This window comes from Mobula birostris, chromosome 21, assembly GCF_030028105.1.
Source record: "Mobula birostris isolate sMobBir1 chromosome 21, sMobBir1.hap1, whole genome shotgun sequence".
NCBI classification, from domain to species: Eukaryota; Metazoa; Chordata; class Chondrichthyes; order Myliobatiformes; family Myliobatidae; genus Mobula; species Mobula birostris.
The window spans coordinates 61,130,156-61,155,377 of record NC_092390.1 but is presented as its reverse complement, the minus strand read 5'-3'; the positions used below and the strand labels follow the sequence as shown (position 1 = coordinate 61,155,377).

General features: G+C 40.8%; 1 protein-coding gene across 7 annotated transcripts in view; it reads right to left on the bottom strand.

Moving 5' to 3' along the window:
- The window catches only part of atrnl1b (attractin-like 1b), a 1,064,590-nt gene that overhangs the window by 577,482 nt on the left and 461,886 nt on the right, over nt 1-25,222 (bottom strand). For 5 of the 7 annotated variants that reach the window (XM_072239599.1, XM_072239598.1, XM_072239600.1 and 2 more), the window contains exon 24: nt 10,277-10,434. The exons of 1 other annotated variant lie outside the window; for it this stretch is intronic. In XM_072239599.1, coding sequence (XP_072095700.1) covers nt 10,277-10,434 — 158 coding nt within the window. Of the gene's footprint in view, nt 1-8,892; nt 9,629-10,276; nt 10,435-25,222 lie in introns of those variants that run through there. One more of the 7 variants, XM_072239602.1, reaches the window with a different exon arrangement.

The window sequence follows — 25,222 nt, the reverse complement described above, 5'->3', positions numbered from 1 at the left end:
TTTAAATATTCTTTGAAGATATAACTGCTCTAGGTATTATTGAAAACTCCCTATCCTAGAGTCTACAAATAATACAACAGAAATAGGGTGCAAGTAAACACCACCTCCTAGTTTCAAAAATGCATCCCAAACCAGATCACCTTAGAGATGTTGTAAAGGAAAAGTGTCATATCAATGTTAATTGGCATCCAATTTTTAGAAAGGTTCTTATCACATTACATCTGTATTTATTAAACACACAGAAGACTAGCAAACTCTTCTTGGGCTTCCAGCCCAGAATCGGTATCCATTACAACTGATATTTCAATGACAAACTCTGAATTCTTCATCAGGGATGATGCCCAGGCATGTCTACTCTGGTGGTATTTATACCCTCGTAGTCCATCCGTTCTAATTGGTTGGTCCTCATCCAATCAGATTTCCAATCTCCCACCTTGTTTATAACCAAATTCCAGCTCTTACTTAGAGTGAGACCTTAATTTTTGTTAAAGTTCTTTTCCTCTAGTTTTATTTCAATGGCTTCCTTTACCAGGGAGTCCCAAAAGCCATTGGCACGGCACAGTGGAATAAAATGCTGTTGAAATCAATCCTATGGCCATTGTGAATGCAACGTTCTGCTACTGCTGATTTCTCTGGGTAACCCAAACGGATACACCTCCTGTGCCCCTTGATGCTGTTCTCCATTGTGCGTCCCGTCTGGCTGAAATATGCTGATCTGCATTTACAGGGAATCCTGAAAAGACCAACCATTCAGAGTGCCAAGTCATCTTTGACCCCCATAAGCTGTGATGTGAGCTTCCTTATGGGTTTACGGATGGTATTAACCTGGTATTTCTTCAGAATCCGGATGATCTTCCAGACACTGTGGAATTATAGAGAAGACAGACAGTAGTGATGGGTTCCTCATTGTTGTTAGGTTTCCTGGTTTTTCTGTCAGCTATTTTAAGGGACCGATTGATTTCTTTCACCTTGTAGCCGTTCTGCAGGAACGCCGTGCATAATCATCTTATTTCCTCGGGGAGACTCTCCAGGTCTGAAATAGTTTTCGCACACGTAATCAAAGTAGAAAGAACTGCTCTATGTTGGGAGAAGTGATGGTGGCTGTTATTGATGAGGTACAAGTCCGTGTGAGTGGGTTTCCGATAGTTGCTATATCCAAGCCTACGGTACAGTTTCCATTGTAATAGAATGTCCAGGAACATGAGGCAACCATTTTTGTCCACTTCCATCGTAAAGTGAATGTTTGGAAGTATGCTGTTCAGATGGTTGTGGAACTGTTGGAGTGCCTGGAGTCCATGAGGCCACACTACAAAGGTGTTGTCAACGTATCTGTGGAAGCATTTGGAGCGTAAGGGGGATGAACTCAGAGTCCTTTCCTCAAAGTTCTCCATGGAGGAATTAGCAATAGCCGGTGACAAAGGCAATCCCATGGCCACTCTGTCCATTTGTTCATAGTAGTTCCTCTTATCGAGGAAGTATGTTGATGTAAGGGTATGATCAAAAAGATCAATGGTACCCTCAAATCTTAACCGCAGGAAGACCAAGCCTTAACGGGAGCTCCCATGTACAGAAACTACACATTATGCCCTCCGGGTTCAGCTGGATGTTGGTTATCATTTTAACGAGATCATTCAAATTCTTGATGTGATGCTCACCATCTCCAACAAAGGGAGACACCATGGTCATTAAATGCTTAGTGCAGTATTAAGTCAGAGATTCTATCCCACTGACAATAGGCCTGAGGGTGGAACCCTCCTTATGTATCTTAGGGAGCCCGTGAAGTCTTGATGGTGCCAGCCCCTGAGGCAGGCATATTTAAGACACTCCTGACACAGAAGTGTTTTGAATATGTCTGCTGGCATCCAGATTTTTTCAGTAAAGTGGAGGTCGTCCTCACAATCAAATCTGCGGGATCCTGCTACCGAACTCTGCAGGCGTGATCATTCAGGATCTGTTGCACCCTTCCTGTGGTATTCCTCTGACAACATCAGGACCACTGCATTTCCTTTGTCTACTGGTAAAACCATGATGACGGGTTTCGGCTTAGTGCCTGGAGTATAATGTTTGGTTTCGGTAAAATGGCTCTTTTGAAGGCCATGTAGACCTCTATCCTTACCTCCTCAGTGGTATCCAGTGGAACATCCTGGAAAAGATCTCACTGCTAACGTAATGGTTTTTCTGTAGAAGCAGTGTGTTTGGGTTATGGTTAGAGATAAGGGGTGCTTTGGAAAGTAAGCTGGGTCCTTTGTTCGGCGGGAGATGAAGAGGGCAGACACTGGAGAAAACTGGTCATAGGATTTGACCCAGTGGGGGACCGTTATTCGATGGAGCATGGGTCCACAGTCAACTGAGAATCGGTGAATATGCCTTTTGGGAGAGTTGAGCTCCAACTTGTGCACATTTGACTGTTTAATTATAATGGGCCCTTTTTTGTTTTTTCTTTCTTTTCTTTACTTACCCTTTAGTTAAGATTCATAAATATAATTCTTTTAATCGTATGCAATTTCTTGGCACTAATTTGTAACAGGGTAGCAAATTACACAGCATCCACACAAACCGGGTTTGGGGTGGGAGAGTGTCTCAATCTCAATCTCATGGGTTTGGCAGGACTGGAGAGTGTTTTCTCGAGACTTACACAGCCAAGGAAACCAGCAGGGTTGTGTACGTGTGTGTGTGTGTGTGTGTGTGTGTGTGTGTATGTATGTATGTGTGTGTGTGTGTATATATATATATATACATACACACACACACACACACACACATGGGTGATTGATAAGTTTGTGGCCTAAGGTAGAAGGAGATGAGTTATACAGCTCTCGTTACATACATGTGCAGTTCAGCTCCTTGAGTGAAAATGCAGAAAGTTTGAAGTTAATCGCTCATCTCCCTCTACCTTAGGCCACAAACTTATCAATCACCCTTTGTGTGTGTGTGTGTGTGTGTGTGTGTGTGTGTGTGTGCGTGCGTGTGTGTGTGTGTGCGTGTGCATGTGTATAATATATATAGTAGCCTCGGACATGGCATCTATCAGAAACCCACTCACACGGATGATAATACACAATGTTCCTAACAGTAGGGGCCGCCACCCCGTCGATCGCGATCGACCTGTTGATCTTTCAGACTTTTGCAGTAGATCCCAATGAAAAATCAAAAATAAATACACAAATACTGTTATAATGTGAGCATTATAAAAGTAAGTAATACTAATTAGGATAATGGTAATATAGCAATATTTTCGCTAAAAAGCTGCTTGTAAAGAGAGATTGTTTCCAGGTTGCGGGGGTTTAGTTCCATTCTTTCTGCCCAGTGCACATGTGTGTAGTTCTCCCGCCATGCACCGCATTTTCAGCATAGCCTGTGCTGCATCAAAGTGACCAATCAGATTAGGTAAGAGTACAGACTGTCGCAAACATCAATATACGGCAGTGGTCCCCAACCCCCGGGCCGCGAAGCATGCAGTGGTGCAGCGGTAGTCAGGATGCACACAGCACACTTTTAAGAAAAAAAGCCAAAATAAACAAGCTAATTAATTAGGTGCTGCCCGGCACGTAAATGTCGGCTCAGATCAGAGGCGACGCAATCGGCAATCGCTTGTGATATCCTGATAGCACAGCGGAGGCTCCACGAAAGAAGGCGAAAACATACAAATTCCATCCAGAATGGGAAGAGGAATTTCTATTTACCTTGGTGAAAGACAAGTGTGTATGTACGTTGTGCCACCAAACACAAGCACTGACTAAAAGAGGGAATCTGGAGCGGCACCGCAACACCACCCACCAGGAGTTTAAAGACACCTACCCCCCAAAGAGCGCAATTCGTGCCTGGAAAGTTGAGGAGCTGAAATCCGGGATGAAGGCCCAGCAATCGTTCTTCACAAAACATGCTGCTCAAAATAAGGCTGCTATTGAAGCATCATTTCGTGTAAGTCACCTTTTGGCTAAACACAAGAAGCCTTTTACAGATGGCAATTTATTCAAGGAAGCAATGGTCATTACCGCAGAGACTGTTTTTAATGACTTTAAAAACAAAAATGGCATCACAACTGCAATACGTAATATACTGCTTGGCCCTGCAACAGTGACAAGGAGGATAGAGTCCCTGTCAGAGGACATGAATATTTTTCACTACAGTTCAATGAATCCCTGGATGTAATGCAAACAGCTCAGCTTGTTGTATTTGTCAGAATGGCTTTCCAGGACTTTACAACAAAGGAGGATTTCCTCACTATTTTGCAATTATAGGAAAGAACGAGAGGTGAGGATATTTACAACCAGTTTAAAAAAATGTCCGTGAAAATGACATCCCCATTCAAAAACTGGTGGAAATTACTACTGATGGGGCTGAGCAATGCGCGGCGTGTGCCTTGGTTTTATACCACTAAAAGTCAGTGCCTACTTTGGGTCAACTTATCTATGTGAAATTGCATTTTCACATATGAAAATTGTTAAATCTAAGTACAGGAGCTGATTTACTGACAGACACCTCACTAGAGTTGCCAACTTTCTCACTCCCAAATAACGGACAAAAGTAGCAGTCAAATCCCGGGACATTTGTGTTTACCCCGAGAAAGACTACGATGACCATGAAGCTTTGCGCGGGCACCTGTGTGCGCATGCACGTACGTGCCGATTTCTTTTCTTTACCCCACCAATCGGTTTTGGCTTAATTTTCATTATTTCTACTATATATAGGCTGTGTATTTATCATATCATTCCTGCTTTTAAGTGTTATTTTAGGTTTTATGTGTTATTTGGTATGACTTGGTAGGTTATTTTTTTGGGTCTGGGAACGCTCAAAATTTTTTCCATATAAATTAATGGTAATTTCTTCTTCGGCGTAAAGCATTTCGGCACAAAAGGTTTCATAGGAACGCTCTACCTTAGCGGGGGGGAATACAGGACAGATGGCAACCCTACACCTCACACACTGTCTCAGACTGGCTGTCTGTAGTTATGAGCCAAATTTCAGGGAACTAGCAGAAAGTATTCAGCCCCAGTCATCACACTGAGTGCAACAGTCAATTTTTATTCATTTATTTTTCGTGTTGAAATAAAATTACATAATGAAACTTAGCATTAAAGGTGTGAAGTATTGTAATATTCTTAAAGAAAGACAGTTATGGCCTGTTTGATATACTAGTTACAGCGTTTTCTTGTTTGAATTAATTTGAAAGTTTGACAGAAGTATTTTGTGTAATTCAAACACAATTCGCCCAAATAAAAGGCCACAAATTGGAAGTACAATCTGAGCTGTTTTTTCTCTAAATGATTTAGTAGGTAGATCTTGTCTTTCACTGAGGCCGAGGTAGGGGATCTTGGGCTTAAAAAGGTTGGTGACTACTACTAACAGAATGGCTACAAGGTGAAAGGAATCAATCAGATTCTTAAAAGAGCCGATGGAAAAACCAGGAAACTTAACAACGATCAGGAACCTACCACTACCGCCTGTCTTCCCTATATTTCCACAGTTACTGGAAGGATCACCAGGATCCTGAAGAAATACCATATTAATAGCATCCACAAACGGATAAGGAAGCCCTAATCAAATCCCTGATGAAGATGGCAGAGTTTGTCATCGAAATGTCAATTATAATCAATACTGGTACCCAACTGGAAGCCCAAGAAGAGTTTATTCTTCAGTATGCTGAGAAAGCACTAGATCCTTGGTCAAACAGAAGACTGCTGCAATCCTCAGAAAAAGCTATCATCATGTGACAGCTCAAACAATGACGTTTTTCAGTCACATCAATTAACTAAATGGTGTTGTTATTTCCACATTAGTTACATGCAAGGGAGAAGTTAAACTGTGCCATCAATCATTCCTGTAGTTCTGTGCTTTAAAGTCCCCTGAACATTACTACGATTAGAAACCCTAACGTTAACAAATCTGGAATATTTTGGAAGTGATACAGCTTTCTGCACACACTTGGCTGTTTAACCATCAAATCTGAATAGGTAATAACTTGACAAACAAACTATCACTATCACCAATATGCATCCCGACTACATGTACAATACTCTATAGAAGACTCTCAAGACTAGTTTGGGCATGCTTAAAACCCGCAATCTAAATCGTAGGATGATGTTTCTTCTGTCGAGGGTGGGAGTTTATTAGTTTTTTAACCAATTATTCCCAACAAGTTAGATTGTTGCCTTACAAAGGTCAGCATGGATGAATTCAGTACATGAAGTCATAGTGCAGAAGATCACACATAAAACAATTAATCAAGAGAATTGAAGCACCATTTACAACTTTCCTTCCTATAAACTGTTCCACCCTGCAGGAGGGCCAGCATACAGAATTTCATCAAATATCACATTATAATCAGTATAACCTTGTTTTTTTCCAAAGTACAGTCATTCTAAATTTTGGACTTTCTTCACCTCTTAAGAAGCCCGAATGCAGGGGTTTCCAACCTGGGGTCCACTGACCCCTCAGTTAATGGCATAAAAAAGATTGGGAAGCCCTAATGGCTTTGCTTTGCCTTCATATTTGCAAGTTTGACAAATAAGATTAAACCCTTTAGTTTCATGGAGAGTTTAGGCATAAATTCACCAATGATACCACAGTTGCTGGCAAAATCTCAGGTGGCAACAGAGAGGCAAACTTAACTGAAAAAGATTGGCTGACTGAGTGGTGTCACAACAACAACCGTGTCAGCAAGACGAAGGAATTGATTGTAGACTTTGGAAAGGGGTGTGGTCATACCCACCAAAGCTGGTGGTCATACAAGCCTTCATTGATGGGTCAGTGTTAAAAAATGTGAGAAATTCCTGGGCATCAGAGCATCAACATCTCAGAGGATATTTCCTCGGTCTAACATAATGATGCAACCAGGAAAAAGGTATGACAGCAGCTTTAATTTATTACGAGTTTGAGGAGATTTGGTATGTTACCAATGATTCAAGCATACTTCTGAAATGTATTGTGGAGAAAGTCCTGACTAGTCCCATCACCACCTGGTATGGAGGCTCCAGTTAGCAGGATCAAAAGAGACTGCTGACGGTTTTAGACTTTGCCAATTTCATTATGAGCTCAACTCTCCCCACCATTGAGGAGATCCTCAAAATGTAGCGCTTCACGAAGGCGGCTTCCATCATTAAGGACCCTTACCATATAGACTCTCTTCTCATTACTAACATTGGGAAGGAAGTGTAGGAGCCTCAAAACCCACACTCAATATTTCAAGAATATCTTCTCCTCCTCCGCCATCAGATTTCTGCATGATTCATGAACTCTCACTTACTTCCCCCCTTCACACTATTTACTTTTTTTTATAAGTTATAGCAATTTTTTATATCTTACACTGCCGCATTGCCACAAAACAACTTTCATGACACATGTCAGTGATAATGAAGCTGATTCTGACCTTTTCTTTTATTATTTATATAACACACAATCATCTAGTGTCCATAATCATCAGATAACACACCATTCAATTCTGTGGCAAGCAGGGTCACACTACCAGGGTTCTCACTAATAAGACAACCATGCCAGTGGAATATTGCCTCTCAGAAGTTTGATAAAACTCTTTGCCTTTAACTTCTGTGTTTCTGAAATTATATAAGAATTCATCTCTGACAACATCTGGCACAACACATGTGATAGTGCAATGTTCTCAATTTCATAGAGTAACCTTGAAATGAGTCAAAATGATGGCAGCAGACCTTTACCTCATGGTTCCTTGTGACAAGTGCGTGATATGGGAATAAATGTTTAAATACCTACACTCTGGGAATTCTTTTCCTCATCCTTCTCTTAATAACTACTGAGAAGAATCAGTATGTTCCGAGGAACAAGTTAAATATTGTTACAATACAGTACAGTCAGAAACAAGCTCTTCAGTCCACGATTCCAAATTAAACTCATCCCATCTGCCTACACATGATGGGTATTTTTCTATTCCCTTCATATTCATGTTCGGGGACATCAGGGAACCACTGGCTACTGAAGGACTCATACCATCCCTGAGATATATATTTGCACAAACAAGAACACTCATGTGATCTAGGATAACCAGAAACAAAGGTGGTAGCATAGAAAAAAAGCCACAAAACACGACGAAGGTTTTACATCAATCAATGGGTCAAAAAAAGATGAGCAACAGTTATGTATTTATACTGTTGTGAGGCAAATACTCAAGAACTGCAGGTGTGAATCGAAGCGTCATTATCAGTGAGCAGACTTTAATAGATTCCCACGCAGTCTTTTCTTTGATACTTTAAATAAAGTGTTAGACTGAGTAAATTAAATGAGTTAAATTTATGGGGAAAAAACTGAAAAATGTAAATTAGTGTACGTGTTAATAATTCGGCAACAATTCCACAGCTACAGACATCACACGAGAGACTTCAAAAATTAATTAATGCTATTTTACTTATCAATAAAATAGTTAAGTGTGAAATGGTCTTATGAACACCAGTGAAATTCCAAGCAACTAAAGTGACTGAGCAGTAATTAGAGAGAGCTATAATGAATGTACTGGAACCAAGTTTTAAACCCAAGTCAACCTTCTTGCCCAAAGTAGACATTCCCTAAAATGGTGAATTAAACTTTTTGACTCCTGTACCAACTATAAACATTCCGAGGTCATGCAACACTAGTTGAATGAAGTTTCCTCTACATCCTTCCATCAGTACAAGTTAACACCAGTGTAAAATATGCATTGAGGAGATGGTCCAATTCAGTGGATTTCATAATCATTTTATGAAAGTGGTTTTTCAGCAAAAGATTTGACAGTTTCATAATCATTTATTGACAGTGGGTTTTAATTGTAAAAACTTCAAATCAAATTAAAATTCTATTACATAGAGATTTAATTCACTTTGGATTAATAATCAGAGCTAGCACAAAAGCATGAAGCAGTGCTTAAATACCAGATACCTATGTCAGAACAAAGCCTTGTGTCTAATTCTACTTTATTCATGATTCATGAAACATAATCTTGAGTTATAACTTGTGTGCATTTAAAATTATAAAATACCAAAGTTCCATTATATATTTTTGCATAAACTGCAATTCTTTCCCCCAGCCCACCAAATATTGCTTTGCAACTTCTTCTTCTTCTTCTTTGGTTGTCCATCGAAATCTGATGACAACGTCCACTCCTTTAACGGTGAGATCTTTGATGACTATACAGTCCTATCCTGGACCCACAAGCTCTATTGCAGGTGGGACATGTATATGTAGCAGTGGTGGTGGTGGTGGTAGTGGTGGCAGCCACAGCTGCATTTCTCCTGGCTCTCTTCTGCTGTCTTCTGGTTGTTCTTTTCATCTCCAGAATACGAACCCCGTCCCTGCACAGCTGTCGCCAAGTGGTACGAACAGCAGCAACCTCCTCCAAGTCCTCGGGTCTGATCTTGCACTTCCTTAAAGCATTCTTCATCTGATCCTTATAGCGCTTCTTCGGCCTTCCAGCTGAGCGTTGACCATGATGTAGCTGGCCGTATAACACTCTGCGGGGTAGCCGAAATGAGGGCATCCTTATCACGTGCCCCAGCCACTGCAGCTGATGCTGGGTGATCATGGCCTCAATACTTCTGCAGTTTGTCTTTACAGGTATTTCAGAGTGAGGCATCCGCTCACGCTAGGTAATTCCCAGGATGCACTGGAGGTAACTTATTCATAACTATAATAAACATATTTGTCATACCTCATTAACACATGATTACAATTTGAGATCTTTCAATTCCCACAGACATTTAAATAACATGTCAGATCATAACTTGATATTATGAAACAATAAACCAGTAATTGAATTGTATTTTACATATGTTCACACAATTCCTATTACTTTGGACTAGTTGAACAGTGCAGATTATAAAATCATATTTTGCAAGTTTTGCTACAATCAATCATTCAAACATGATTTCTACCACAGACTTTCCTGTTTCTCAAAAAAAAATTTCTAAACAGAAGAGGGTCCAGATTATTTAACACTGTTCAGTTAACCGGAATACAAAACACACTACACAAATTAATGAAATTGACAATTGGGTTTACAACCAAGAGAGTAGCTCGAGGACTAAAACTTGTCTTAATAATTTCTCAATGTGCAGCATGTTTTGTCAACTGTAAATTAATTAACTTTACATTCTATATACCAAACATCTGGAATGTCTGCAGGAATAAAATGCAGATCCCCACTGCTGTAAAATCTAAGTTATTATTTATAGTGTACAGGATAGTAACTTGGCTCTTAAGAGAATCATAATTTCACTTTTACTTGGGATAGATATTGAACACATGTATTTTTACCTTCTCCAAAACGACTCACCTGTATTTTGATGGGCCACGTAAAATTGCTAACATATACGTAGAATGTGATATTTGGATTGTTGTGGAAATTGAATTTTTCATAGGAAAAGCCATCTCTGTACTCCTTAATGTTCGTTTTTGAGATTATAGGTATTTCTTCCCCAGATATTGTTCCAGCTGCAAAATGAAAAATTTCAGTTGTGATAGACTACAGAAGTGCTGATTTATTTAAGTGAATTCAAATACAATGAAATAGAAACAAAATATTAATTTCCATGAATCAACTAGGCAATAGTCACTTCAACCTGCTCTTCTAGGTCTTTAATACATATACTAATCATTTAATCTTTCTTTGAATCCGAGCATGATACAGACCAATTACTAAATGCTTTAAATCATCTTATTTGATAGACAAGGAGAAGGCAAAGAAAAATGGAAACCTCAAAAAAATCTGAGAATTATGAGGTAAGCCTGCATTTGAGCCTGTTTTGCCTTTTAATAAGATCATGACTAATCTAAACTCAAATCCCTTTTCTGTTCTACCTGTTACAATCTTTCTCTTTTTCTTGTTATAAAAGAATCTACATTCACTTATTAAAAGGCTTTGATTGCACTGCCTTTAGATGAATTGTTCCAAATGTTTTTGACTCTCAGTGTCTCATCTCAACCATAAATAAGTGACTCCTTCATTATGGACTTTACCACAAGAGGAAACATCCTCTCTTCATACATTCTAACTACGAGGGAAGATTGGTAAGTTCGTGGCCTACGGTAGAAGGAGTCAATTTTAGAAAACCTAGCACATTTATTTTTCAACCTAGTTCCCTCCTATATGTACACACTTAGTCCAGCAGCCATGGAGCATATGGATCCCTTCTTTGTAGAAGTGGTCCACAACAGGGGTGATTGGTAAGTTCATGTCCTAAGGTAGAAGGAGATGAGTTATTAATTTCAAACTTTCTGCATTATCACTTAAAGAGCTGCACTGCATGTGCATGTAACGAGAGCGTCTTGGACCTCCAGGTGGTCCACAGTGGGGGTGATTGATAAGTTCGTGGCCTAAGGTAGAAGGAGATGAGTTATACAGCTCTCGTCACATGCACGTGCAGTTCAACTTTTTGAGTGAAAATGCAGAAAGTTTGAAGTTTCTCCTCTTCTCCTTCTACCATAGGCCACGAACCTATCAGTAAAAAAGGGATCCGTATGCTCCACGACCGCTGGACTAAGTAGGTAAAGCAACACACATCAAAACTGCTGGTGAATGCAGCAGGCCAGGCAGCATCTCTAGGAAGAGGTACAGTCGACATTTTGGGCCAAGACCCTTCGTCAGGACCCACAGAGTCACAGAGTCCTGACGTAGGGTCTCAGCTCGAAACGTCGACTGTACCTCTTCTTAGAGATGCTGCCTGGACTGCTGCGTTCACCAGCAACTTTGATGCATGTTGCTTGAATTATCAGCATCTGCAGAATTCCCCGTGTTTAAGTAGGTAAATGTAGGAAAAATAAATGTGCTAGGTTTTCTAAAATTGACTCCTTCTACCTTAGGCCACGAACTTATCGATCATCCCTCATATACCCCTTCATCTTGTGTTCCAATTAGATCCCCTCTTACACTTCTAAACCCCAGTAGATATAGGTCTTGCATTTCCAGCCTTTCCGCTCCAATCATTTCAGTCTAGTAAACTTGCTCTGAACTGCTTTCAGTAAATATACCTTATGGGTAACACAAGGAGACCAATATTTACACAGTAAATAAGACGTGGTTTCACCGATACCCTATATAAATGCAGTATAGCCTATTTTTTGTATTCATCACCAATAAATGTTATCATTTCATTAATGCTCCTAGTTCTGTCTATACTTACATGTAACATGTTAGCCAATCAAGTATTCTGAACTCCTGAACAGGATACTGACCAAGTGACTTTTCAAAGTATTCAAAGAATTTACATAAAATATCAAGCAGCTAAACACGGATGATGCAGTAGCATGGTATATAACCAGAATTAGTGAAGAAAGGCAATAGGAATGAGCAAAGGTAAACTTGATTTTAAATGCATGTGAAAGATATACAATCTTCAGAAGTTTTCGGATGACTCTGCCATAGTTGGATGCATCAGCAAGGGAGATGAGGCTGAGTACAGGGCTATGGTAGGAAACTTTGTCACATGGTGTGAGCAGAATTATCTGCAGTTTAATGTGAAAAAGACTAAGGAGCTGGTGGTAGACCTGAGGAGAGCTAAGGTACCAGTGACCCCTGTTTCCATCCAGGGGGTCAGTGTGAACATGGTGGAGGATTACAAGTTCCTGCGGATACGAATTGACAATAAACTGGACTGGTCAAAGAACACAGAGGCTATCTACAAGAAGGGTCAGAGCTGTCTCTATTTCCTGAGGAGACTGAGGTCCTTTAACATCTGCTGGATGATGCTGAGGATGTTCTACGAGTCTGTGGTGGCCAGTGCTATCATGTTTGCTGTTGTGTGCTGGGGCAGCAGGCTGAGGGTGGCAGACGCCAACAGAATCAACAAACTCATTCGTAAGGCCAGTGATGTTGTGGGGATGGAACTGGACTCTCTCACGGTGGTGTCTGAAAAGAGGATGCTGTCTAAGTTGCATGCCATCTTGGTCAATGTCTCCCATCCACTACATAATGTACTGGGTGGGCACAGGAGTACATTCAGCCAGAGACTCATTCCACTGAGATGTAGCACAAAGCGTCATAGGAAGTCATTCCTGCCTGTGGCCATCATACTTTACAACTCCTCCCTTGGAGGGTCAGACACCCTGAGCCAATAGGCTGGTCCTGGACTTATTTCATAATTTACTGGCATAAGTTACATATTACTATTTAACTATTTATGGTTCTATTACTATTTATTATTTATGGTGCAACTGTAACAAAAACCAATTTCCTCCGGGATCAATAAAGTATGACTATGACTATTTGGGACATTGGTTAATTGGGAGCAGCTACTTATTTGGGAAAACTCATAAAGAAGAAAAACCAATTGAGAAAATACATGGGATTCCCTTCATTTACTTGGGACATTACATTGCTTAATTGAGGAAGAAGACCGTTGCCAAATAATTACTAATTAGCATCAGTTTAGTGCTATTAGACACTACACTGTGCTTCAAATGAACACTTTTGAAATAGTGTCAGTTGCTTTTGTTTGTGTTTGAAAAGCACTGATTTCTATCACTGATAGTTGGTGAGAAATAAGCAGCAAGACAATGCAGAACTGTTTAGTCCACTAGAGTTTCAAGCATTCAGGCTTGGAGATGCCAGAAACAGCCGGGAGTGAAAATGACACAATTTCACTACTTCAACAAGTTAGGATCTACAAACAATTTGAAGGCATCAACAATCATCTTCAATGTTACAATGAAAATGAAGATTTGAGGGATGCAGTCGTCAAAAACATTGTACTGATGGCTGAACTGAGCACCAACTCACCCTGGTGGCAGGGAGTCTACATGCACAGATGTGGCAGTTCTACTCACCCCATCTATTCATCGTCATAACAGAGATACAGTCCCTCTTGTCCTTTCCTACCACCCTATCAACCTCGACATCAAACACATCATCCTCCATAACTTCCGCCACCTCTAAAGGGATCCTACCTCTAAACATATCTTTACCTCCCCTCCTCTCCGCTTTCCACAGGGATCACTCCTTCCATGACTCCCTTATCCATTGTTCCTCCCCAGTAAACTCCCTCCTGGCATTTATGCCTGCAAGCGCCCTAACACCTTCTCCCTCACCTCCATTCAGAGTCCCAGGTGAGGCAACGTTTTACCTGTGATTCTGCAGGGGCTGTCTATTGTATCCAGTCCTCCCAATGCTGCCTTCTCTATATTGCTAACACCCACCGTAAATTGGGGACCACTTTGTCAAGCACCTCCATTCCATCTGCCACAAGCGTAACTTCTTGGTGGCCAAACATTTTACTTCCGATTCCCATTCCCATTTTGACATGTTGGTGCATGGCCTCCTCTTGTGCCAAGTTGAGGCCACCCTCCAGGTAGAGGAGCAACACTTTACATTCTGTCTGGGTAGCCTCCAACCTGATGGCATGAATTTGATTTCTCCTTCCAGTAAAAATATCCCCCCCCCCTCACCTGCCTATCACTTCCCTCTGGATCCCATTCGCCAATAGCCCACTCTCTTCTCCCATCAGATTCCTTCTTTTCCAGCCCTTGAACTTTCCCACCCACCTGGCTTCACCTATCACCTTCCAGCTGGCCTCCTTCCCTCCCCACTCCTTTTTATTTTGACATCTTCATCTTCCTTCTCAGTCCTGATGAAGGGTCTCAGACTAAAACATCAACTGTTCATTCATTTCCATAGATGAAGGCTCACCTACTGAGTTCCTCCAGTATTCTGTATGCGTTGCATTGTATGAAGGCAGTTCCTTATCTGTACTAGGTGTCTACACGGATTCTGTTCCTTTAGTCAATCCAAAGAATATGGCAGAGTACACTGGATGAATTCCTCCATCAATACCTATTAGGAACTACAGGTCTCCCCCCGCCATCCGAAGGTAGAGCGTTCCTATGAAACGGTTCATAAGCCAAAATGACGTAAAGCGAAGCACCAATTACCATTTATTTATATGGGAAAATATTGTGAGCGTTCGCAGACCCAAAAATAACCTACCAAATCATGCCAAATAACACATAAAACCTAAAATAACAGTAACATATAGTAAAAGCAGGAATGATATGATAAATACACAGCCTACATAAAGTAGAAATACTTTTCCACAATCATTACTGAACTGTTCTCCGTAGCGAAAATCTCACGCAAGCGCCGTCGACAAAAAATCTCACGCAAGCGCTGTTGGCAAAAACACTCTCCAGTAACCTTTAAGCTATGAAGCTGCCAAATCATACCAAATAACCCGTAAAAATACACAGCCTATATAAAGTAGAAATAATGTATGTACAGTGTAGTATCACTTACGGGAATCGAGAAAACAGCGCAGAGCACACTGATGATGGTGTGTTAGACTGAGTCGTCGCAGGCTGGGGTGGTGCAGTGGCCTCCACCCTCCAGGCCGGCGAGCAATACATTGCCACAAAGCATGCAGGAAAGCAGCGGTAGCTGGGAGGTACAGAGCACATCTTCAAGAAAAAAGCCAAAACAAACGTGCTAATTAATTAGGTGCTGCCCGACACGTAACTGTCGGCCCAGATCAGTGCCAATTTCTGATTGCGTCACCTCTGATCTGGGCCGACAATTACATGCTGGTGGAACCTAATTAATTAGCATGTTTATTTCGGCTTTTTTCTTAAAGATGTGCTGTGTGCCTCCCGGTTACTGCTGCATTCTCCACGCATCGGTACAGCATCTGTCCGCGGCCTGGGTGTTGGGGTGGTGGGACACTGGGGTGTCATCTCGTCATCTGTTTCCATTAGAGCAGGCAGCTCATCTTCTCCTATGACTGCCTACCTCGATGTCGAAGGTCGAGGTTCGTCGTCTGCTGTGGCTGATGAGGAAGGCTTGCTTGACTGCTGAGCCTCACGCATTTTTCTATCACACAGTTGTTTGTAAGGACTCAACCCATCCTGCAAATATCTCCTAAACCGACGTACCCTTTCAAAATTAAAGTCATACTTTATCATTACTCATTTGGTTTCGATTGTTATCCTTTTTTCTTCCAATTGCATCAGCTCTTCATCTGTCAGTTCTTGGTCATGGGATGCCAAGACCTCTTCAACATCATGTTCGTCAGCTTCCACAAGCCAAACTCACGTTGTCCTTACTTCGTTCACCATGATCGAAACACTTAATTATGTCTAGTTTTACACTAAGTGTAACACCCTTACGAGCTCTTTCAGGCTTTTCCAATACCTTAGAACTCATCTTGCAAACGGCTGCTCACAGGCACATGTTAAAGCAATGCCGGTGAGAATCCGGGAGAGAGCTGCTGCTCGGGGTGCGCAGCCTTTTATCGCACGCTGATTTTTTATTGCGCGCTGCTTTTTTTCCTAACAGTGAAAACACCTTCTGAAAGCGAAAACAGGGTACTAATGTAGGTCTTTCATAACAGTGAGGTTTCGTAAAGCGAACGTTCGAAAAGCGGGGGACATCTGTATTCCTGTTTTATAGTACTGTAGTAGTATTCATAGTGTTCTAATTTGTTCTGTATTTCATTTAAATACAGACTGTTACAAGAAAATGTTTGTGAATCCTTTGCAATTACCTGGTTTCCTGCATTAATTACTTATAAAATGTGGTCTGATCTTCACCTATATCACAATAGTAGACAAATACAATCTGCATAAACTAACAGCACACAAACAATTATACTTCTTCTCGTCAATACTGAGTACACCATTTAAACAATCACAGTCTAGGTTCAAAAAATTATGTGAAACTCTAGGGTGATGCCTTCCACAAAAGGTATTTGGAATCATGTGTTCCAATCAATGAGATGAGATTGGAGGTGTGGGTTGCAGAGATGCCCTGCCCTATGCAAAGGACACACAAAGTCAGATTACTGACAGAGCCTGTTCTTCTCTGGAAAGGTCTATTTATGTGCACCATGCCTTGATTAAAACAACTTTCAGAGGATCTTAGAAGAATTGTAGAGATGGATGAAGTTGAAAAAGGCTACAAAAGCATTCTTAAAGAACTGAGTGTTCACTAGAAAGAGAAATTGCCTACAAATGGAAGAAATTTGGTACTGTTACTATTCTCCCTAGGAATGGGAGTGTTGCAAAGATCACAGCAAGAGCACAATATGCAACGTTGAAGAAGGTGAAAGAGGATCCAAGGGTAACAGGAAAAGACTCACAGTAATATCTAGATCTTGCTAACGTCTCTGTTCATGTGTCCACTGTAAGAAAAACACTGAACAAGAATGGTGTTCATGGAAGGACATCACTGAGGAAGCCACTGCACACCAACACCAAAACCTCATCCCAACTGTGTAGCATGGTGGAAAGAGCATCATGGCCTGGGGCTGCTTTGCTGCGTAAGGTCCTGGATAGCTTGCAATTGCTGCGGGGACAATTAATACAAAATTGTATCAAGACACTTTACAGGAGAATGCCAGGGTAGCAGTCTGTCATCTGAAGCTTAATAGAAGTTGGATGATGCATCAAGACAATGATGCAAAACACAAGAGTTTAAACCACAGAATGGTTTAAAAAGAAGAAAATTTGTGTTTTGGAATGGCCAAGACAGAGTCCAGATTGAGATGCTGTGACATGACCTAAAGAGGGCCGTTCATGCAAGGTATCCCAGAAGTATTGATGAACTGAAACAGATATGCATGGAGGAATGGTGTAAAATCCCTCCTTGCTGGAGTACAAGTATGATCAGCAGCTACAGGTGATGTTTGATGGAGGTAATTGCTGCTAAAGAATGTTCTACCAGTTATTAAATACAAGGGTTCACGTACTTTTTACAGCCTGGACTGTGAATGATTGAACAATGGGTTCAATAACGACATGAAAAGTTCAATTGTTTGTGTGTTATTGGCTTAGACAGAAGTGTTCATCTATTATTGTGACTTACTGTAGATGAAGATCAGATCCCATTTAATGAGTAATTAATCTTCTCCCTCCTGCCATCTGACAAAAGGCACTGAAGCATTCGGGCTCTCACGACCAGACTATGTAACAATTTCTTCCCCCAAGCCATCAGACTCCTCAATACCCAGAGCCTGGACTGACACCAACCTACTGCCCTCTACTGCACCTATTGTCTTGTTTATTATTTATTGTAATGCCTGCACTGTTTTGTGCACTTTATGCAGTCCTGGGTAGGTCTGTAGTCTAGCATAGTTTTTGTGTTGTTTTACATAGTTCAGTGTAGGTTTTGCATTGTTTCATGTAGCACCATGGTCCTGAAAAACTTTGTCTCATTTTTACTGTGTACTGGACCAGCAGTTATGGTCGAAATGACAATAAAATGTGACTTGACTTGAGTGCAGAAAACCAGGTAATTCCAAAGGGTTCACAAACTTTTTCTTGTGACTGTAATTTGTTACTCACTTAAACAGTAGTTTGTCATTTGTATACCTTTTGAATTATTTCCATGAAACTTCGGCTAATTGGGGCAGCCGCTTAATTGGGCCCAAATGTACTCGTCCGGATGTGTCCCAGTTAACTGGAATCCACTGTATATTGTATTTGTTTTTGTGTCATCTTATTTTGTGTCAAAAATTGAGTAGATAGCCAGAGACCTTTTCTCAGGGCGGGAATGTTTAAAACCAGGGGACGTAATTTTAAGGTAATTGGAGGAAAGTATGGGCGGGGGGGGGGGCGGAGGATAGCAGAGGTAAGTTTTGTAGTGAGTGCATGGAACACTTCTCAGTGGTGGCAGTAGAGGCAAATGCATTAGGGACGTGTACGAAACTCTTAAATAGGGACTGGAGGGCAATGTCGGAGCTTAATCTTAGCATAGGTTAAAAAGTCAGCGTAACATTGTGGAACAAAACATCTGTACTGTGCTATTAAGTGCTATGCTATCACAACCTCTAGATATAGAATTACACCCCAAGAACAACAATAGCAACTTCATTGCATACATTTGAACCGTGTATAACCCATTAATTCCTTTTGTTCAATTATTGAAACATTATGTTCTTTAACTTGGAATTTTAATAACAATTAAAGATAAACAGTAAATTTGTTTTCTTTTTAAACATATATGCCTCTGAGGGTTGAAGTGGCAGAGGATAAAGTGGGCAGAAAACTCGAGTTACATACGTAGGGTTCAAGGGTTTCATAGCCTCATATCACGGTAGACGCCACATGAATATTGCTATCTATATGTCAATATACCACAATTCCAAAGGCAGCAGTCCTGGTAAAAGCACGATAACCAAATATTGATAAATTACAATTTTTTAAAAAAATCTATATACATTTACTTGGCCCTCAAGAACCACCAATGAAAGTAAAATTATCAGACAACTTCCAACTTAATATTAACTTTTAATACAAGATTTTATACATGAATGTAAAATAACTAATAATTAATAGCTATTTGAGAAAGCTCTTAGCTGGGTTGAAACAGCTTCTTTTTATTAAGTCTCAGAAATGTTAATACTGCCTTGTTTGAAAAACAATTAAATTGAACTGAAATGCAAAGCAATGTATTTAATTGGGTTATGCACATAAAATATAATTATCCATAATTTCAAGAATGCTTTCAATTGTTCAAAACCTTGAACTCAAGTACATCAATATATCGTCTGATTTAAAAGGACACCCATCTTTTCCCACACGGGTGATGGTTGAGACAGTTCTAACGATAAATTTGACTAATATAATTAATTCCAAATATCCTTTCACCATTAGCTGCAGATTGCACCAGAATATTCAATATTTGAAATAAGTTCCATTTTACTTTTATAAAGAAATTTTGTTCAAACTGCCAGTGAACATAACATACAGAATATTGAAACGAGTAGGCCATCACTCCTTTCAAGTCTGCCCTGTCGCTTAATATGATTATGGCTGATCTACGCTTGCCTTTACTCTGCCTCTTTGCCATTTCTCCAAATCCCTCTCTTCCTCAATTTATCAAATATTTACACAACTCCATTTTAAATAGGTCTAATATCACAGCTTGCACCACTTGTTACAACAGAAAATTCAAGAGATACACCACCCTGTAGGAGAACAAATTTCTTTGTGGTGGTGGTATAAAGTGTGACAATGCACAAATCTTGTTGCTCATTTGGTCACTTCACAGTCACTTATGCTCAATTTATATTCCATTTATAAACTGGAACCCATATTTACAATATTTTCAAGTACTTGCAGGTTTCTACCCCAACTTAAATACAGCTGTCCCTAGTGTCAGTATGCTTGGTGGAGTCTCTTAGTTATCTTTATCAACCCATCTGGCATATATTGTACGCTGTGCATAATTTAATGGACTTTTTGTCAAAAATACCAAATATCTTTCGTGTTAAACAAAGAAAAAGTCTCACAATGAGACTGTCTTAATCGTGTTTTGTTTACTGTGTATAAACATTGACTGTGCAACTTCAAAGTTCAGTTTTCAGATGGACATTTTATTTATTTATTTAGATACTGCACAGAAGAGGCCCTTTGAGTCATACCACCTAGCAACCCCAGATTTAACTGCAGCTTTATCAGAGGGCAATTTTACAATAACCAATTAACTGACCAACTGGTCCATTTTTGGACTGTGAGTGGAAACTGGAATGCCCAGAGGAAACCCACGTCGTCAAGGGGAGAATGTACAAACTCCTTACAGGCAGCAGTGGGTCGCTGGTATTGTACGGCATTCTGCTATACACAACACTACTATGCCACTTGTACCATACCATGCCAACTTAAAGGAAATAAGAAGCTGTGTGGCCAAACATTCTCTGGGTCACAATTCATTTGTGGCCATTTATGGCAGTTTTTAAACCATGACTACCATTACTGAGATCACTGTATGCTTCACAAGTCAGATCATGAAGACCCAAAGCATTTGGAAGCGAGGCAGCTCAGAGGGTGAGAGCAGCCAATGGCATGGCAATATAGCTAAGAGATCAAGAGCAGTAAAGCCAGTTCATTCTTTGGTCAAAGCCAACCAAGTTTCCAAATGTAGTTCACATAAAAGTTGCTGGTGAACGCAGCAGACCAGGCAGCATCTATAGGAAGATAGCTACAAAACAATAACAGATGAATAAATGGTTGAAGCCCAGGGTAGTATCCACAAATAAGTTAATGGAATATAATGGTGACTAATTTGCCAAGCTGGATAATGTCAAGTGGGAATACTGAACACCTATTTTTTTCAGGGCAAGGATTAAAGGTTCACTTCCCACTCACACATATAATCACAAAAGAGTTACAGCAAAGTCAGTCATTTGACTTGTTGTGTTGTTGTTTTATGAGAAAGAGCTGCAGAGCCTAACTCAAACTTCCAGCATTGGAGATCAAGTATGTTCTAAATTAAACGTTTTGCTCCCAATAACAAAATTTTTTTTCCTCATCCTGTCTTTTCAATATTCTAGCAATTACTTTGAATCTACATCCATAAGTTTTTGATCCCTCCACTAAGATAAACAGCTTCTTTTTACTTACTCTATCTAGACACTTCAATTTTTATATCTCTTCTGTTCCAAAGTAAACAGCCCCAACCTTTTCAATCTTTTATTATACCTCTGTTTCTTTCTGGCAACATTATCAAATGTCATGTGTATCAAATGCTTTGCAATCATCATTGGTCCTGTAAAGTGGTGAGCAGAACTATAATCAATCTGAAGCTCCATTCTAAATATTCAATCAATCTCTACCTTAAACACTGGCGTGCCTCAAGGCTGTGTGCAGAGCCCTCTTCTGTACTCCCTTTTCACCTATGACTGTATTCCTGTACATGGTTCTAACTCCATAATCAAGTTTGCAGGACACCACGGTGGTTGGCCTGATCAGAGATGATGAGGTGTCCTACAGGGACGAGGTCCAGCATGTGACCGTGTGGTGTGCCAACAACAACCTGGCCCTCAACACCCAGAAGACCAAGGAGATCATTGTGGACTTCTGGCATGCTAGGAGCCACAGTCACATTCCAATCTACATCAACGGAGCTGTAGTGGAGCGTGTATCAAGCTTTGAATTCTTTGGTGTCCACATTTCCGAGGATCTCACCTGGTCCCTGAACTCCTCCATCCTGATCAAAAAGGCGCAACAGCGCCTTTATTTCCTGCGAGGCATCAAGAAAGCTCACCTCTGTCCCAGGATACTGATGGATTTTTACCACTGTACCACTGAGAGCATACTCACCAACTGCATCTCAGTGTGGTATGGCAATTGTCCCGTATCGGACCACAAAACACTCCAGCGTGTGGTGAAAACTGCCCAGCGGATTATCGGTACCCAATTGCCCACCATTGAGAACATCTACCATAAACGCTGCCTGGGTAGGGCAAAAAGCATTATCAAGGATGCATCTCACCCTAACCATGGAATTTTTATTCTCCTCCCATCCGGTAGGCGCTACAAGAGCCTCTGCTCCCGCACCAGCAGGCACAGGAAGAGCCTCTTCCCTGAGGCTGTGACCCTGCTGAACCTCACATCACAGCGCTAAGCAGTATTGCATCCGTATTGTACTGTTTCAGTACTTTTATATTTGTGTGCTGTAGCACTTACTTTTTATTCGCAGTTATTTTGTAAATAACACTATTCTTAGCATTTCTGGTCAGATGCTAACTGCATTTCATTGGCTTTGTATCTGTACATCTGTTAACTTAGTTAGAGATAGATCATGGCAATAGACCCTTCCAGCTAGAAAGTCCACTTTGCCCAAATACACCCATGTGACTAATTAACCTAATAGCTGATTTAGACACCCCAACCAGAGGAAACATCCTCTCCACATCTAACAAGGCCTTTCACCATTTGATAGATTTCAATTAGGTCACTTCTCATGCTTATGAATTCCAGCAAATACAGGGGCAAAACTATCAAGCATACTTCATACAACAAGTTGCTCAATACTGGAATCATTTTGTAAACCTCCTTTGAACCCTCTCCAGTTTTAAGAGAAGGGGACAAAACTGCTCTCCATACTCCAAGAGAGATCTAACCAGTGCTCAATAAAGTTTCAACATTTCATCCTTGCTTTTACATTCTAGTCCTCTTGAAATGAATGCCAACATTGCATTTGCCCTCCTCACCACAGACTCAACCTGCAAATTAACCTTTAGGGATTCCTGTACAAGGAATCTCAAGTCACTTTGAGAATCAGATTTTTTTTGTATTTCTTCCCCATTTAGAAAATAGTCACCCTTTCTTTTCTTCTGTTGAAGTGTATAACCATACACATCCCAACACATCCATCCATCTGCCACTTTGCCCATTCTCCTAATTTGTCTAAGTCCTTCTGTAGCCTAATTCTTCAAAACAATCTGCCCCTCCAGTTATCTTCATATTGTCTGCAAACTTTGCAACAAACCCATTAATTCCATCATCCAAATCACTAACATATAACGTAAAAAGAATCTGTCCAAACACAAACCCCTATGGAACACCACTGGTCACTGGCAGCTAACTAGAAAAGGCTCTCTTTATTCCCACTCTTAGCCTCTTGCCAATCAGCCACTGCCTTATCCATGTAATATCATGGGCTCTTAGCTCGTTAAGCAGTCTCTTGTGTGGCTCCTTGTCAAAGGCCTTCTGAAAATCCAAGTACACAACAATAAACCTATTCTCCTTGGTCTATTGTACTTGTTATTTCTTCAAAGAATTCTAACAGGTTGGTAAGGCTAGATTTTTCCTTGAGCAAAACCATGCTGACTGTGACTTATTTTATCACGCGCCTCCAAGTACCCCCAAACCACGTCCTTAACAATTGACTCCGACATCTTTCCAACCACTGAGGTCAGACTAATAGGCTTATAATTTAAAAACATAAACACGAGGAATTCTGCAGATGCTGGAAATTCAAGCAACACACATCAAAGTTGCTGGTGAACGCAGCAGGCCAGGCAGCATCTCTAGGAAGAGGTACAGTCGACTTTTCAGGTCGACGAAGGGTCTCAGCCTGAAACGTCGACTGTACCTCTTCCTAGAGATGCTGCCTGGCCTGTTGCGTTCACCAGCAACTTTGATGTGTGAGGCTTATAATTTCCTTCCTTCGGCCTCTCTCTCTTCTTGAAAAGTGGAGTGACACTTGTATTTTTCCAGTCATCTGGAACAATTCCAGAATCAAGTGATTCTTGAAAGATCATCATTAATAAGGTCATAAGACCATAAAAAATAGGAGTTTGACCCATCGAGTCCGCTCCACCATTTCATTATGGCAGATCCAATTTTCCTCTCGGCCTGAACCTCCTGCCTTCTCTGCGTATCCCAATCAAGAATTTATCAACCTCTACCTTAAATATGCATAAAGATTTGCCTGTGGCAAAGAATTCTACACATTCACCAGTCTCTGGCTAAAGAAATTGTTTCTCATCTCCGTTCCAATAGGATGCCCCTCTATTTTGACGCTGTATCCTCAGGTCTTAGGCTCTCCCATCATAGCAAACATCCTCTCGACTGCCACTTTATCAAGGCCTTTCACCATTCAACTGATTTTAATGAGGTTATCCCTCATTCTTCTGAATTCCAGTGAACACAAGCCCAGAGCCATCAAAGGCTCTTCATATGACAAGCCATTAAATCTTGGATTCATTAGACTGCTTGTTACTTCTTCAAAGAATTCTAACTTATTTGACAGGCAAGAGTTTCCCCTGAGGAAACCATGCTGATCTCAGCCGACTTTATCATGTGCCTCCAAGAACACTGAGACTTCATCCTTAATAATTGCCTCCAATATCTTCCCAACCACTGAGGTCAGACTAATAGGTCTAGAGTTTCCTTTCTTCTGCCTCTCTCCCTTCTTGAAGAGTGGAGAGACATTTGTAATTTTCCAGTCTTCCAGAACCATTCCAGAATCTAGTGATTCTTGTAAGATAATTACTAATGTTTCCACAATCTCTTCAGCCACCTCTTTCAGAACGCTGGGGTGTACACCACCTGATCCAGGTGACTTATCTACCTTCAGACCATTCAGTTTCCCAAGAACCTTCTCTCTAGTTATGGTAACCTCACACACTTCATAACCCTGACACCTAGAACTTCCACCATATGGCTTGAGTCAGACCAAAGCTTCTCTTTACAGAAACCTCAAAGAGCTAAAGCCTCAAGATCACCACTCTGACTCCATCCACTCTGTCGATAGCTGCTGCGCTTGTTCCTGCCTTCCTTTAATGTGCTCTTGCTAATCAATCACAAACATCGATTGGTCACTGGTCAAAGCTCTTTTCACTCTACAGACTCACTACTGCCTTTTGTACTCGGGCAGTGGACCTGATTGAAGTCCCCTCCTCTCAAAACTTCCAATGTCCAGACTGGCCATTGATCTTTTTGCCTCCACAATCACTGCAGCCACTTCACTTAGAACCCTGGGGTCTACACTGTCTGGTTCAGATGACTT